The sequence below is a fragment of the Pediculus humanus genome, genomic scaffold, assembly GCF_000006295.1.
Source record: "Pediculus humanus corporis 1103172108204 genomic scaffold, whole genome shotgun sequence".
Taxonomy (NCBI): Eukaryota; Metazoa; Arthropoda; class Insecta; order Psocodea; family Pediculidae; genus Pediculus; species Pediculus humanus.
The window spans coordinates 46,615-63,294 of NW_002987774.1; the positions used below are offsets into that span (position 1 = coordinate 46,615).

General features: G+C 26.2%; 4 protein-coding genes across 4 annotated transcripts in view; all 4 read right to left on the minus strand.

Annotated features, from left to right (window-relative positions):
• Phum_PHUM434950 (UDP-N-acteylglucosamine pyrophosphorylase, putative) overlaps window positions 1–942 on the minus strand; it is a gene marked incomplete at both ends in the record, with an annotated part of 1,540 nt that extends 598 nt beyond the window's left edge. The window contains one exon of the mRNA XM_002429448.1: window positions 30–942. Coding sequence (XP_002429493.1) covers window positions 30–942 — 913 coding nt within the window. The remainder of the gene's footprint in view (window positions 1–29) is intronic.
• A 3,890-nt stretch (window positions 943–4,832) lies between these two features.
• Window positions 4,833–13,521, minus strand: Phum_PHUM435060 (dicer-1, putative; the record flags this gene model as incomplete). The annotated part of the gene is made up of 21 exons (XM_002429449.1): window positions 4,833–4,870; window positions 5,192–5,349; window positions 5,439–5,514; window positions 5,596–5,761; window positions 5,853–6,073; window positions 6,193–6,424; window positions 6,570–6,886; window positions 6,962–7,208; window positions 7,314–7,985; window positions 8,065–8,274; window positions 8,402–9,122; window positions 9,208–9,562; window positions 9,643–10,036; window positions 10,100–10,339; window positions 10,446–10,587; window positions 10,668–10,819; window positions 10,912–11,274; window positions 11,360–11,484; window positions 11,580–12,419; window positions 12,559–12,961; window positions 13,054–13,521. 21 exons carry the CDS (start codon window positions 13,519–13,521, stop codon window positions 4,833–4,835), a joined length of 6,540 nt encoding a protein of 2,179 aa, XP_002429494.1.
• A 608-nt stretch (window positions 13,522–14,129) lies between these two features.
• On the minus strand, window positions 14,130–14,913 carry Phum_PHUM435070 (uncharacterized protein; the record flags this gene model as incomplete). The annotated part of the gene is made up of 4 exons (XM_002429450.1): window positions 14,130–14,266; window positions 14,352–14,470; window positions 14,556–14,646; window positions 14,805–14,913. 4 exons carry the CDS (start codon window positions 14,911–14,913, stop codon window positions 14,130–14,132), a joined length of 456 nt encoding a protein of 151 aa, XP_002429495.1.
• Window positions 14,914–16,254: 1,341 nt separating this feature from the next.
• Window positions 16,255–16,680, minus strand: part of Phum_PHUM435080 (mcfdp2, putative) — a gene marked incomplete at both ends in the record, with an annotated part of 1,732 nt that continues 1,306 nt past the window's right edge. The window contains one exon of the mRNA XM_002429451.1: window positions 16,255–16,436. Coding sequence (XP_002429496.1) covers window positions 16,255–16,436 — 182 coding nt within the window. The remainder of the gene's footprint in view (window positions 16,437–16,680) is intronic.

Below are 16,680 nucleotides of genomic sequence, written 5' to 3' on the forward strand. Positions count from 1 at the left end.
TTTTTCAGCATCATTCGATGAAATTTCACTATATTCCACAACTTGAAGTTTTCCATCAACTTTACAAACAACCCCTATCGGTTCAGTGGGTGATACCTTTTCAACCACTTTGGCAGCACATTCTGCATTTTTACTCGCACAGTACCCGATAAAAATTGGATCTGCTACTTTGACAAGTATGTTATCAACACAATAAACATGTAAGTATTTTACATTTTTTTTACTCATGTCTTCTAGTACATTTTTTTCTTTTAAAGCTTTATATAAGCCACCATTACCATCGGGTGATTTTGCAATTTTATACTTTTTTTCAAGTATTATTTTCCCATTGAAATCAAAACATGGTAACATTCCTTGTTCAAACATAAATACATTTTCCTTATTTAATCCGAAATAATCATTTTCTTCGAAAAAAATTTTGGTTTTTGTTTTTGTTGCCGCACTTGTCATTATGTACCAAGGTATGATGCATGTTTTTGAAAATTTTTCCTTTGCAAGACTTTGAAGTTTGAATATTCTCTCTGCTTGGAGTTGAAATAATGATTTTTTAGATGGGAGACCAATGTCAAACATACCTTTCGGATCGGTACTTCCAAGTCTAGTTCCTTGTCCTCCAGCTAAAAGTAAAACACCGACGTGACCATCAGAAATACTTTTCAAACCGATTTCTTCAAAATTGTCTACCTCTGAAGTTTCCCGACACTTTTTTAAAGATGCAGAACAATCAGACGATACCGGTTCCATATTCGTACATTTTTTTTTGTCGTTATCATCATCGTTCACAACCCTTTGAAAATACTGAACGGTTCGTTCTAAATCTGCATCGTTGATATCTTTGAGTAAAATTTTTTTTTCTTCGTCGTTAAGCTCATCCCAAAATTGCAATAAATGTTCCTGACCGTATTTTTTTAAATAATTTACAGTTTCCATATTTGCATTCATCATATTCAATGTATTTTATCAACACTCAAAACCCAGCATCAATCTCGCGAGCACGACTAAAAATTAACAACAACTAAAAGTTTACATTGCATTACACGTTCACTAGCAGACGATATTTATGGCGGGGATTGTCAAATCGTTAGATTTCACCAATCAAAAAAAAGATTGTACAATATTGATGCAATAGTTTGATTTCACTTTTGAAAAGTTGTTTCTTTTTTAAATAAGCCTTTTTTTTATAGCCTTATTAAAAACAATTTAAAATATTTATTAATTTTCTTTTATGTAAACTAATAAAGTTTCACCAACTTATTCTATTATACTTTTTTTTTTTTTTTTATTTTAAAATAAGTTAAACGATAAAAAAAAAAAAACTAAGGATTGTTTATTGGCCGTTACTATCAGCAGAAGAAAATTTTCGAAAATTTTAAACGCTTAAAAAATTTTTTTTTTTTTTTTTTTTAATTCAAAATTTTTAATTTATTTATAAAAATTGGAAACTTTATATAAATAATCAAGGTCGAAATAAAACACGTAATGTAACGGTGCATTAAATTATAGTCGATAATATCCCCTTGAAAAAAAAAAATCATTTTACTACTAACCGTTAAATAAAATTCTATTTTCAAAAAAAAAAAAAAAAAAAAAAAACCGTTATTTTCAAAAATGAAAGTATCTTTTACAGAAATAGAATTTTATTTTAAAAAAATGTTTTTTTCTTGCTATTAACACGTTGTAATGAGATGAACAAAGTAAGCAAAGTACTTTGTATAAAAGGTTGTAATAAAATAAAAAAGGTTTAAAATTAAAAAAATTACAAATCGTGCAAATTTTTTAAATTTTTATTAGGAATGAAAAATAATCCAAAGTTTTATTTTAGTAAAAGATTAGATAAGATTTTCAGGTATATTAAATGATTAACTCTTTGAAACCTTACTAGATAACATTAACGTGAAAAGAATTTAAAAAATGATTCATTATGAATAAAAAAAAAAAAGGAAAAAGTTTGAAAATGTTTATGTCAGGGACAAATAATGGTGAATTCACTTTTTTTTTTACTTGTTCATTTTTTATTTTTTAATTATTTATTATTACTTTCATTGTAAAATTTTCTATTTTATTTTTAATAAAAACAATAAGATAATATTTAAAGATTTCATTTGTTTTGTTTTTTTTTTTTAAATTGATTTCTAAAAAACCAATAAGAAAAAAGAAAATTTAAAGATGGCCGTATAAAAATTCAGTAATTTTTTTTTTTTTTTTTTTTAAATTTTAATTTCTTAACTTTCTCACAGTGCCTAAAAACTGGTTTTATTCGTCTCTTCTTTTCAATATAGTAAATTTTTTTTTTTTTTTTTTTTCAAGTTTTAAATAATTTTATTGTGGAATTTTATTTATTATTATTTAAATAATTAAAATCCTCTCTTTAATTTTTTTTTTTTTTTTTTTTTTTTAAGGGACAGATCATGTCGTTGTTGTTAAATATTTAATTATAGATAATTAAAAGGTTTAAATTATCAATAATGATAATTAAATTCGATTAAAAATCTCATGACGTCAAATTTTATTGTTATTTATCATAATCCGCAAACGTTTTTTTTTTTTTTTTTTTTTTTTTTCTTTCAATTTTATAACCCCCTAATACTTGATCGTAAAAATTTTTCAAACGTTTTTTAATCCCGGTTTTTTTTTTTTTTCTTTTAAAATGGCCGACCCTTTTTTCCTTTTTTTACTTTTACCAAAAAAAAGTTTTTAAAAAAATTAAATTATTTAATGTTGGGAAAGGAAAATTTAACAAAAAGGGGAACACAACCAAAAAAAAAATTTAACATACTTCTGACTTTTAAAAAGGGCAAAAAAAAGAAAAATTAATTAGTGTTAATTTAAAGAAAAAAAAAAGAGAAAAATGAAGGTTAAAATTGTATTAAAAGGAAAAAAAAAAAAAAAAAAAAAAAAAACAAAATTCAAGGATGTTGTTGACCTGATCAAAAAAAAAAAAAATTTCTTTTAATGTTTTTATTTGAAAATTGGTTAAAAACTTTCTTGTTGAATTTTTTGATTTTAGTCATGTATCCATAAAAAACTGTATTTTAAAGAAATATTTATAATTTTCATTTAGTTTATATAAAACATAACAAACTAAGAAAACCTAAAAAGAAGCCATTTTGCAACAACAAAAAGAATAATTTTTTAAAATAAAAAAGTTTTTTGACCTTTATAAACAAAAATTTACTTTTTCCCTATTGTGAGTAATAATTTAATAAGTAAAACAACAACTTTTTCATCCATTTTTTCTATTTTTAACATTTTAAATAATAATAATAATAATAATTTTGTTTATATTCGTAGAAGGTAAAAATAATATCCTTAATTTAAAAGTAAAAGTTTTTAAATTAAAACCATGACTTTTGTTTTTTTTTTTTTTTTTTTTCGTTTCATCAATCATTTTCAACACGTTGATTTTTAAATATTTTTAAAATTTAATAATAATAATAATAATAATAATGATAATAATAAACAATACGTTAACGCATACAATTTTTTGTTTAAAAAATTTCGAACTTAAAAAAAAAAAAAAAGAAGAAATTAAAAAATTTTTTAATAGAAAGTTATTTATTAATAGTCATCGTTCAAATTGTTTTTAAAAATTTTTATTTATTTTTAAATAAACCTAAAAATTTTTACGATAAGTTTATTTATTTAAAATTAAAATAAAAATTTAGGTATATAAAACATTACCAAAATTTTACGGACGAATTTAAAGAAAAAAAAAGGTAAAAGTCAAAAGTAAAAAAAAAAAAATTTATTTACAATCCTTTTGTTGTTGTTTTTTTTTTTTTTTTTTTTTTTTGACAACAACCAATTTTTTTATTTTTGATATTTTTAATTAAAATTTATTTAAGTAGATTATTCGTATGAAAAAAACCCGGAGGATTAAATAATATTACGTAATTAGATTAATAGGGTTTAATCTCCGGATTTATTATCGCAACAAACCACGTAACAAAAAAAAATTAGTCAAAGATGAATGCGTGTAAAAAACAAAACAAATAATTAGGTTAAATAATTATATTACGTTTTATTATATTATTATAATTTTTTTTTATAAAGAGTCGAGAAGAAAAATTTTTGAAATTATTATTTTATCGATTTTTTTTTTTTTATTTTAAACGTTAATAAATAATTTAAAAAAAAAAAAAATTTGAATAAATGATCGAATCGTTTTAATTACGTATAAAATACATGAAATGATAACAAAAAATAATTTATAAATGACATTAAAAATAATTTTTAAAAAAAAATGAAGCGCCATTAATTACTAAAAAAAATTTCATTTAAAAATTTGTAATAATTATAATAATAATAATAATTTTTATAAACAATAAATTTTAATAAAATAAAATAAAAAAACGTCACTCTCACTCTATAATTGATTACAATTTAAATTCCCTTTTTGTTTTTAATTTTTTACAATTTTGATAAAATTTTACTAAAAAATATTAATGTGATAAAAAAAAAAAAAAAAAAAAAACAATTCAAATAATAATTTAAAATAAAATTACATAAAATAAAATAAAAAATAATAATAATAATAATAATAATAATAATCAATACACGATATTTTATCAAAAAAAAAATTTATAAAAATGAAATAAAATATTATTCATGTTCAAAAATTTGTTGTTTTTTAATACTTGATTCTACGGCAACAAACTTTTTACTTTTTTTTTTTTTTTTCATATTCAACAGGGAAAAATTTATTTTGTGACATTTGAAATCCCGATAAAAAAAAAAAAATTTGAAGGAATCATTTTGTGAAGATAGTTCTGGGAAAATTTTTTTCCCTTTTTTTATACGGTATAATCCTTCCATTTTTATTAGTAATTATTTTAAAAACTTTTCATATATCCTACATTAGTAAAAAATACTGTTAAAACATGTACAAATTTATTTTTTTACAGACAATCATTATTGAATTATTATTACTATTATTATTATTATTTTTAAATACTGTATTTTTTCGAACGTTGAATATTACAACATAAAGCACTTTTTTTTTTTTTTTTTCTATTGGAAAATTTATTATGATTTTAATCAATTTTTTTTTTAAAATTAACGTACTTAAATATATATATAATAACTTTGGTTGAATTTTTTTAAAAAATTTATCTCACTATATATACTTTTTTTTTTCCCCCTTATTTAATTTTTAAATAATTATCACATTTAAATTAAAATTATTTCCTACGTTCTAATAAACCTTTTCTTTTGAGTTGTTTTAATGCGCATTTGGCAGCCGTGCATTTTGCTATCCTGTAATTCCTTCCTATCCCGTTAAATATTCCTTTACCAAAAACTTCGACCGAAACTCGTACTCTTCTTCCATCGGCGAGTTTTTCAGGTTTGCTGTAATGATGAGTACATCGATGATAATATTGATTAAAAATTATAATTCTTTCAAAATATTCTTAAATAATAATAATAATAATAATTACCCAAATTGAGCAGTTTCCGGTTCGAGTTCGAAAAGTTCTCGTATGGGTGATTTCGGTACGTTCGTACTAAATAATTCTGTAATAAAAAAATTATTTTTATTTTAAATTCTATTGCATATAAACAAATCAAACCTTGATTAGATGTGACCTAACGTACCTATTTCATTTTTCATTATTCTATAATAGACTCTCCAAACAGCGTCTAAAGACATTCCACTATCCAAAAAAATTGCTCCAGCGACAGATTCGAAAACGTCTCCTAACGCTTTGGGTACTTCAACATCTTCGGCTTCTTCGCATTCTTCCTCTTCAATTAAATAAAACTATTGAGAAAAAAAAAAATTATAATTTATAAAATTGTTGTTCGTTTAAGAAATAAAAAAAAAAAAAAATTATTATTAGACGACGGCTTACTTCTTCGCTTATTGCGTGTCCGTTTGCTTGTTGGAACCTTACAAATCTATCGACCACCTCATTTAAACTCGGACACAAATGCCTGAAATATTTATGAAAATCGTGCCTGACTGCCAAGGAGGCAAATATGGTATTGTTGACCAAAGCCGATCTTAAATCCGTAAGAGCGCCCGGGGAATGATGCCTTGAATCTTCGTACAGGTGTCTCGTAATCAAATAATCTATTTAAAAAAAAAAAAATCATCGAAATTAATCAATCAATCAAAAAAAAAAAAAAAAAAAAAAAAAAAAAAAAAAAAAAAAAAAAAAAACTCTATAAATTAATTTAATAGAAAATCACCTAAAACGGCATCGCCTAAAAATTCGAGACGTTGGTAACAATCAGTCAATCTATTAGGGTAGTATGATGCGTGAGTAAGTGCTTGAAGGAGGTAACTTCTGTCGCGAAAACGATATTTAATGCTCTCTTCGAAAATATCGAAACCGCGTAACAATTTTTCCAATTCTCCCTCGGGATTAGGTATATGACAAATAAGAGGTCGTTTAGGAGATTTCAATTTTCCAAAAGTTACCTAAAAGAAAAAAAAAATTTTTTTGTTTTTAAGCATTTCCGTTAAATAAAATCTAACAGATAATAATGAGATTATAAATTTTTCCTTCATTAAAATTTTTTTTTAAATATAATAAATAAAATAAAAAATTTACTTGACTCCAAACTTCTCCATTATTCGTCATAACTTTAATTGGTCGACTAGCTCCCACTCCCTTTTTTATGTCCGGATCGTTTTCGGATTCAAAAAATTTTTCTTCCTTCGGTAATACTTTTATTCCTAGCCACGACATAAAGAGAAGAGCTCCCCGAGGACCGCATGCGACTAAATACGCTCCTATTAATGCTTCTACGCAATCTGCAATACTTTTATCCGGAATGCTGTGCTGCGTCATTAAATTATATGGAATAAAACAAGGCATGTTTTCTAAATTTAAGCAAGGTATCGTTACGTTTATCGGTTTCTTTTCTGCATTTACAATACCTAAAGTAAACATAATTATGTGTCATAAAAATATTCCTTTGTAATATTTAAACTCGAATAAAAAAAAAAAGGTACCAAGTTTTTCTCCCTTTTCTTTAACTAACTGACATATTTCTTCTTTGCTTAAATTTTTCAAAGAGGGAAGATCAGCTCTGTTCCAATGACTTGCTGGAACTCCAGCTTCAATAAGAGCTCGCTCGAGTTCTCGTGGTACGTAATAACACGGTGGTAACCAATTGTCGTGAGGTTCAAATTTTGTTGCCACCATACTTTCGCCCAACATTTTTTTACGTCCTAATCTGTATAAGTTAAAGTTACTCACCTGAATAAAATTTATTCAGGATGATTATTATTATTATTATTATTATTATTATTAATTAATATTTTATACTTATACACATTTGTTTATTAGAGAGAACGCACTTACTTGTTTAGATCTCAAATGACTCAGCTTTCCTTCGTGAACATTTTCATAAATACAATACAAATAAGTAGTAATTGCATATTTTAAAAAAGAATCACCAATGGTTTCGAGTCTTTCCAAGTTGATACCGTCATTTGCGTTAGACATGGTTAAAGCTTGCAAAATAAGACTGGGACTTGGACCTGGATGTCCACTGAGATCAGGTTGTTCATCGAAACTAAATTTTTGACAAATTTCATCGATTTCCTCGAAAGGTTTATAATTGGAAGGCAAAGTTTTTAATTCAAATCCCAAAACGTTATTTTTAGGATTTGCTTGTTTGTTCTCTTCGCGTTTCAAAACTTCACTTATGATCTTAAAATATGGTAAACTTTTAAAATCATTTTGTAAATTTTCATTCAATCTCGGAAGTCGATTATCAGCACTACCGAAATTCTCACTTGTTTCCGATTGTGAATCGTTTTTGCAGCATCCCGGATATGTTTTCTGATAATTTTTCGAATGCGAACGAGAAAAATCAAAAGATTTTTCTTCAGAATAATACATATCACTATTAATAATTTTTTCCTTTCGGTTTTGAACGTTTGCGTAAAATTCATCGACGTATTTTGAATATTTTTCAGATTCGTCATAGTACCAAGGTTCGGATTCTTCGACTTCATTTAATTCTTTGATCTAATTTCGTAAATAATTGACACATTAATGGATCGTAAAAAACAATTTAAATTTAAAATTCAAAACTACCACAACTTACAAAATTAGTAGCCGTGTGATTGTTTTCGACTGCTTCTGCGACATTATCATCTTTGAATTCAATTTTTAGGCCCCCACATTCAGAATCGGTATCACTGTTCATATATCCATCAAAGTAATCATCGCTGTACGTACTCTCGGAAAGGCCATCTAAAACTTCATCATCCATTTTGGGTTCTCCTAACCAGCTAGTAGGGGAACAATAGCGAACCTAAAAATAAAACAAACTAATTTCAATTTTATTCTCAAAAAAAAAAAAAAAAATTCTAATAATCAACAAACATCTTGAAATGTTCTTCATGTCTTCAGGTATTTTGAAAATTTTTTTTTTTTATTACCGAATCTTTCATTTCACTAAATATTTTCGAATCCCAATCATTTATTTCTTTTCCATCTGTTTCCTCTATCATCGTTAAATTTTTCGGAAGTCTCAAATCATCGATTTCATCCGGATCATGGGAATCATCGTAAATGTTTTCTAATTTATCATCTGCCATATCATTACTCCAAGTTCCAATTTCAACCCATTGTTTGTCATCTTTATCACTTTCGTTACTCTCTTCAAGAACAATTTCTGTATTACAACTATCGTTTAATGTAACTTTTAAATCGGAGTCATTTTCACGATCATTATCATTACAGTTCTGAGTGTCTTTATTATTTTTGTTTACGTGGTCACTCTCGTCTTTCATTTCAATACTTTTCACGGCTTCTGGCGTTTCTTCACGTTGTTTTTTTAAAATTTTGGTTTGTTTTAATACATCTGCCCAGCTCCATCCCAAATTAAAAGGATTCCCATTGAACTCCTCGTTTAAATCTATGCTACCGACTCCGATTTCTTCGGCAACGATCATACGAACTTGATCGGCTAAAAGCAAAGCATTGATTCGATGCAAAATACAGGGTAAACAAACGGCTTTTCTCCAAAGAGTGGCTGGAAACGGATGAATATCGCACAATTCCGGAATGAGAATTTGTTTTTGTTTTAAATTTTCCCTTTTAGCTCTTTTCTTTTCTTCGCTGGTTGTTGGTAAAGCGACGCCTTTTCTATTAACATACCTAAAACATATAGTAATTTGACGTAGTAAAATTATTCCAACTTTAAGTTTCATTTATTATTTATCTTTGATCAGAGAAAACCTACCGAGGAGTTAAAAAATTAAGACGAGCTGAAGTGTGATCAACATCTAAAAGAGCCTGATCAAGATTTTGAATGACAATATTGTATTTTTTCAAATAATATTCTTCAAAAGTTTGATATTCCGTTCCCGGAAAAGCAGATTTTGGGTTCAAATTTGTACATATTTCGGCCACATACAAATACTGTGGTTGATCTTGATTACGATACCATGGACTCACAACCGCATCTTCAAATTTCGATGGTTCAAAAACAAAATTTTTCCGATTTTCTTCAGGTATGAATGTAGGAACTTGATTTCTCTTTTCATATATTAATTCTAAAAATGCCCAATCTACTTCTACCGAATCCGAATCCTTAACTAAAATTTTTTTTAAAAAAAACCATTTTAAAGTAACTTTAAATAAATTTAAAGCAGAGAATGAAAAATAATTATTGTACCTTTTTTAGTGGGAACAATAAAATAAGAATTTTCCGAAGAATTCGGATCGAACATCATGAGATACTTCTGAAGTCTTAAAACGCTGGTGAAAGTATAATGAATAAATGCAACAATTTTATTGATTTCAATTTCTGTAAGTTGAACTGTTGTCTGCGCCAGTTTTAATTTAACTTGCACTTCTCCAGATCTTGTGAAAATAGGAAAGGGACCGATTTTTGGAATTCTTTTCTTTGTTAGAATCCCAAAGCCCTGAGATGAGTTTTCCGGAGGATGAATTTTTCTACCCCTCGTGTTTTGTTCTTCGGGAAGAGGGCAACTCAACACCATAGATATATCGTATAAAAAAGATGGCTTATCTGCCATCGGAAGACAATCCGTTAGGGAATCTGCAATCTACATATATATATTTTTTAGAAAGTTATTCAAACCTTTAATTGTCAAAACATTATAATTTACCTTTTTGTAATAGTATTGCCTTCGCTTTGTGGTTCCAGGCCTCGGTTCCAAACTATCTCTGGAAACAATTTCTTCCGTTTCATCATTGGTAACTGTTAATCGTCCTTCTTCTCGAATCCAAAAACTTTCTTTACTTATTGGTTGAAGGGTATCATCCAATTCACCGGATAAGTGAAGCAATTGACAGCATTGGAAAGCTGCAAATCGTTTTGCTAAAACTCTTGTAGGCATAGGACAACCCTAAAAATTTAACAGCCACAGAAAGCATTTAATAAATTTAAATTAGAATAACAGAGCGAAGATTGCAGAGATAAAGAAACAATAATAATAATAAAAATTTACCCACCTCAATTTCCTGTTTTATCGGAGAATTAATGGGTAAACGAATGGTACAAACATACATTTTTCTTTCAAATTCTTTCACCGTTTTTATATTGCATATTGGTGTGAGCCGAGTAAAAGTATCACTCGGTAGTTTGGCACAATATCTAAAAATTAATTGCCGTTAAAATTTTAACCAATGAGCATATTTAAATTTTAAACCCGAGTGATTTAAAAAAATACCGACCTATTAAGTAACATCACAGCACTTGATAAGTCCACATGGGGACATTCTCGTTTCAAAAGTGGACAAAAAGGTTGTACTAATTGTGTATACAAATCAGCTTCGTTTTCCTCTTCTTCTTCCGGTTCCAGATGACCGCATTTTTCTAAAAGCACCTAGTAAAATTAACACGCCATTAATTAAAAATTACTTCTGTTTTACTAATTATCTTTTTAAAATATTTAAAAAATTCTATATGAGTACGCACAGCTTCCGTTTCGTAATATTTGGCCAATTCGTGTACAAAATCATCTTTTTCATTAGGGCCGACTAAAAGACAGAATAAAGAATTAGCGGCTCTGGCCCTTTCTTTTGTATTAATGTAAGACCTATAATGTTTAGGAACGTCAAATCTAATAACTAAATTGCATTTTGGTAACTCGATTCCTTCTTCTAAAAAGCTTGTGCCTATCAGAAGATTACATGCTCTGATTCGAAATCTTTTTAACATTAGCTCTTGCTTTCTATGCTCATTTTCAGCTCCTTTTGGATCTTTAGTGCCATCAACAACTTTACCAACTGTAAATTGTACGTTTAAGAACGAAAAATCTTCATCGGCCTGTTTTAAATCCTAAAAAGCAATCAAAAAGAGTACTTAATGAACATTAAAAAAAACTTTTATAAAATCGTCGTCATCATCATAGCATTCCACTTACATTTAAAACATGAAATAAAACTTTAGCTGTGAATTTTTTTTCGACAAAAATTAAACCGCAAAGAGGAACGTCACTATCTCCAAAATTTTTTAACTGTTTAAAAATAAAATCATCTTGATTTTCTCCTTTTAAATAATTAGATAAATGAAAGCGGTCATATCGAAATGTCTATCAACTTTAAATTTTGGAAGCAGTAAGTATTCATGATATGCTAAATAACTTTCTATTGTATGAGTTTCGTTTATTTTCCTCTTCTTCATCTGTAGGGATTCATTTACCGCTCTTAAAATATTTTCTTTAGCAATAGGCAAAAAACCATTTTTATTTCTCAAAATACTATTCGAGTGTTCTTTTTTGCTTTTATTATTGTTTTCATAAAAGAAATTTTTGATTGGTTTATTGTTATTACTTTGGTTTAAACTTTCATTACAATTGTTTGAAAAATTATTAGACAAGAGTGAAATTTCATTTTTATCACCAAGTTCTTTTAAATTCCTTTCATTATTTTCAATTTGAGTAGCAGATTTAGATAAGTCCTCATTATTCATAATGAAATTTGAATATCCTTCTTTTTCTAATTTAGCAAAATTATCATAAGTAAAATTTTTTATATCACTAGAATCCAGTCTTTTTAATAAATATTCAGTCATTATTGTGCAATCACAATTCAAGCATTGCTTCTTCATTTCAGATTCATTTAAAATGGTGGAACATTTTTCTGCCGAAGTTTCAATCGCTTTTGAAATGGTTTTACTTGCATCCGATAATTTATTACTTTGATTTTTTACACTTAAATTATCATCCAATTTGACATCTAATTTTTCTGGTACAAATTTTCTAAGAATTTCTATAACCCTTAAAATTTTAGGTGAAGAGTATTTATAAATTCTTTCTTTTTCATCAATATCTTTAAAAAAATCGTCTAAAATGGCACGAATTTTGACCAGAACTGTAGATGCCATACAAAGTAGCAAAAAATGTCTCTCATAAGGTGTGGTTACTTTTAACTTTTCAATTTGAAGAAGCAATACTAGTGCAGCTCTATCAGTACTCCAAGGCCCTGTATGAACAGTACATTATAAAAACAGTCAGTTTAAAATTAATAATTAACTATGACTTTTAATTTCAAATAAATATTTTAACTGATTGTAAAGAATCATGAGAAACAAAATTCAAAATGTGGAAAAGTTCTTGATTACCTAGGGTGTGTAAAACATTTAGCAGCTCTAAAAAAATTTCTTCCGGTTCTTTCTTAGGATCGGGAATGTCTTGTAACTCCTCTGTAAAACTCTCATACATTTCTAAAGGATCATATCGATGATCTTTTATAAATTGAATGGCTTTTAAAATTTCTCCTTCAATTATTTCATCAATTGAAGATGGTATATGTAGTCCATATTCAATTAAAACTTCATGTGGATGGGTCCCATATCTTAGCAAAGAGAGCACATTACTGGCAGTTTCTGCTTTACAATTTAATATATCCTCCATTTTATTTAGGCATGATTTAATTTGACTGAGATCTAAATTTGAAGAAAATAATGAACTGGCTAAACTAAGAATATGAGGTTTTGTAGAAGAATTATAATAAAATTTCATAAGCTATAAGAAAAGTTTTTGATTATAATGAGTGCGAATAATTAGAAAAGAAAAACATAAATAATAATAATTGACTAATTTCTTAAATATATTACCTCTTTTTGAGGAACTATGCCATTTTTTAAAACGCAATGACAATCATGTAATATCAATAAATTAATATCAGACATTACAATCAATTCATTTTCTAGCATATAATTTGCTGTTTCTGTTTCTGCGACTACAATTTGATCTAATTTTGGTATCTTTTTTATCTTTTTTATTTTATTGCAATTTCCTTTATGGTACTCGGCCACCAACATATTAGTGAGTCTTTGAAAATAAGCTGCTTTTCTGGATACCACAACTGAGGAATCAGCAACATAAAGAGTGATCGTTCCATTGTTCACAGATATATTATTACTTGTGTTTTGAATCAATTTACTAGCGATAAATGTTTTGCCAATGTTATTGCCCAGGCAAACAATGATATTTCGCACGCATGACGCATCCAATAACTCAACGTTTGGTTCTTTGGGCGTCAATGATTTTGAGTGTACGTTATCAATTAAATGATAGGCCATTTATTTCTAAAAAAAAAAAAACAAAGTGTCCTCTTATTTTACTAAAAATTACTATTTAAAACCTTAATATAAATTAACGTTTACTTAAAAACTACAAGATAGATTAGCATACTAGAAACATTAGATACTTTCAGCATGTAAACAAAAAAGTTGTTAAGTTTTCGTTATATAAATTTAGGCAAATTTACATCAATTAAATCTTATAAAGTGTAAAAAAAAAGTTCCAAGATATAATTTTACTAGCAACATTACAATTTAATTTGATGCCATATCCTTTTTTTATAAAGAAATAAATTAGTTTTAAATCTATTGTCGGCATAATAAAGTTACCTTACCATTAAAATTAAAAATACACCGCCTTTTATTAAAGCCCTTAAAATAAAATTTTAATAACCTCTATGCTAAAATGAAAAAAAAATCAATACCATTGCTGCAAATTATCAACGAGTAAAACTTTTAGTAATGTATGATGATAGTTGTATGAAAAGTTTAGGGTAAATAAAAAAAGAAATAAAATAAAATTAGAAAAACTTTATTGGTATAAAATATTACAAAATTATTTTTCTTAAAACTAATTTGTGCTTAAATTATCTAATAGAAAATCATTTTCAATTAGTTTTTTTTACATGTCTTCGTCGTTTGATTGCAGTTGCTTGCCGTAAAAGCTCCACATTTTCGTCCTCGTTTATTATTAAAGGCTCCCACAATTGTCTTGGTAATGCTAATAAACCGACAAGTGTTAATACTAAATACAAACATAGAAATTAAAACAAATTATTAGAAAAATAACTCCTTTAAAATTAGCCGAACTACACGATGTAAATACTTACTGTTTAATAAACAAGGAAAAGCTATGTAAAAATTCAAACTTGTTGAATGATAATAAAAAACTTCAGTTAAATACATAAATAATGCCATTATTAAAGAGCAAATACCCAAATTGACGACTCTGCAAAAAAATTAGAAATGAATTATAATAGGACAAATATTAAAATAAATAATAATAATAATAATAATAATAATAATAAACTTACGGTTTATAATGAATAAATAAGGTACAGTGTGTTAATACTAAAGCTTTTAAAATGCAATAATACCCTAATGCTCTGGGTAATGTTGGATCAGCTGTAAGCAAAATCAAGATAAAATTTTTTCCGTCTTATTAAAAAAAAAATTATCTTTTATAAAATTACCAATTTTATTAAATTGCAATTCTATTGCATTTGAATAAGCTTGCGGTCCAAAAAACGACCGTTTTTCTATAAAGCATCTAATTGCTGTACCCATGTCCATGAATGCAACAAAACCAATCCATCCTCTAAACGCGTACATAAGTTTTTGATCCATTACACTTGTCAGATGTCTGGCAGTGTAATAAAGTTTTTGACACATATGATATTTGGCACTTAAACAAAATGTTTCACCATATTTTTTATATAATATAAGATCTGTTGCACATATATATATATAAATTCTTTGTATAAAAAATTTTTGAGCAATTAAAGCGCATGTCGTTCGTTTAATGATTCGCGTCGGCGAATATAAATGCCGGCCAAAGAATTTAAACTCCACCATTTATTAAAACGTTTTTTTTTCTAAACATTTTATATTTTTTTATAAAAATAATTTAAATAATTATAATTATCTCACTAAATAATAAGAATATATTTTTACTTATCCCAATTTTTTTCCCCCAAAACTAAACTAATAAACTTTATATAAATAATAAATTAACCCTTTTGATAAATTATTCAAAAAAATTAAATACCATTTAATTATTTAAGTAAAAATAAATAATAATAATAATAATAAACAATTAACAATATTTATAAATTTTTTAAATTTAAAATATTTTAAATATAATTTGATCAATATTTATCATTTTTTTTACAATAAATAAAATAAAACTTTTTTTTTTTAACCGTCAAGAATTAATGATTAATCAAAAGTCTTAACCGAATAAAAAATTTTCTTTATTGTTTTTTTTTTTTTTTTAAATTTTATTTTTGTAATTAAACAATAAATAATTTATAACAAATATTCATAAAAATTGTATATGTGGTAAAAATAAAAAAAAAAATTTTAATTCAAGTTTTTCTCGCCACTTAACTGCTCCAAAATAAAATTTAATTAAAAACTAATAGCAAAAAAAAATAAATAAATTCTCTCCATGTTTAATATTTGATTGAATTCATTATTTAATACTCGATTAACAATTTATTGATTAAAATTTATTATATTTGTGATAATTGTAATAATACCCCATACTAATTTTTTTTCTCTCACTTAAAATAATTGTTTATTTACTGTATTTTTTTCTTAGGAAGCTTTTTTAAACTCTGCATAATCAACATATCCATCATTATTGGCATCCATTTCTTTTAGAATTGGATCGATCATTGTTTCTAAATCATGATCTGTTTGAATTTTGATTTCGTGTTTATCCCCTTCTTCATTTTCGGCTGAAAAGAAAAAAAAAAAAAGGTTACTCACTGTTACAAAAAATAGACTAGGAGTGTAATTACTTTATTTAGTTGCAGTGAAAAAGTTATTAAAGCACCTGCCCTAAAATGTTAGTAGAAAAAAAAAAAAATTTAATATTAGGTAATGATGCCAATAAGATGTTATGAAGACATGTTATGAAATGAAAAAAAAAAAGCTATAAACCAAATTTCAAAAGCAGAAAGATGCTTTAGACTTATTAGGCCTTCACCTGAATCATTCTTTTAAAGCTCAGTCAGCTTTAGCAGCAGCTTTTTGCTGAGCTTTTATGAACTCAGGATAGTCGATGTAGCCATCTTTGTTGGTATCATCCATTGCCAGAATTGGATCTATTAAAGATATCAATTCTTCATCCTTGAACAGCTTATCCGGACCAGTCGGGACTTGACCATGTGGATCTTTATGACCTTGTTCTGTTTTTAAGTATTCCCCAATAAATTAAATTTAAGAAATAAAAAAAAAAAATAATAGAAAAACCTTATGCATTTACAAACCTATTTTTTTTTTTTGCTTTTTTTTTTTTTAAATCCTTGGATAGTGTCAAACATACAAGCTACCCAACAAGCAAATTTTTGTGATGCAAAAATATTTTTGATTAACTAAATGAAATTTTAGTGCAAGAAAGTAAATGACAAGTTTTCAAAGTAAAAATTTACA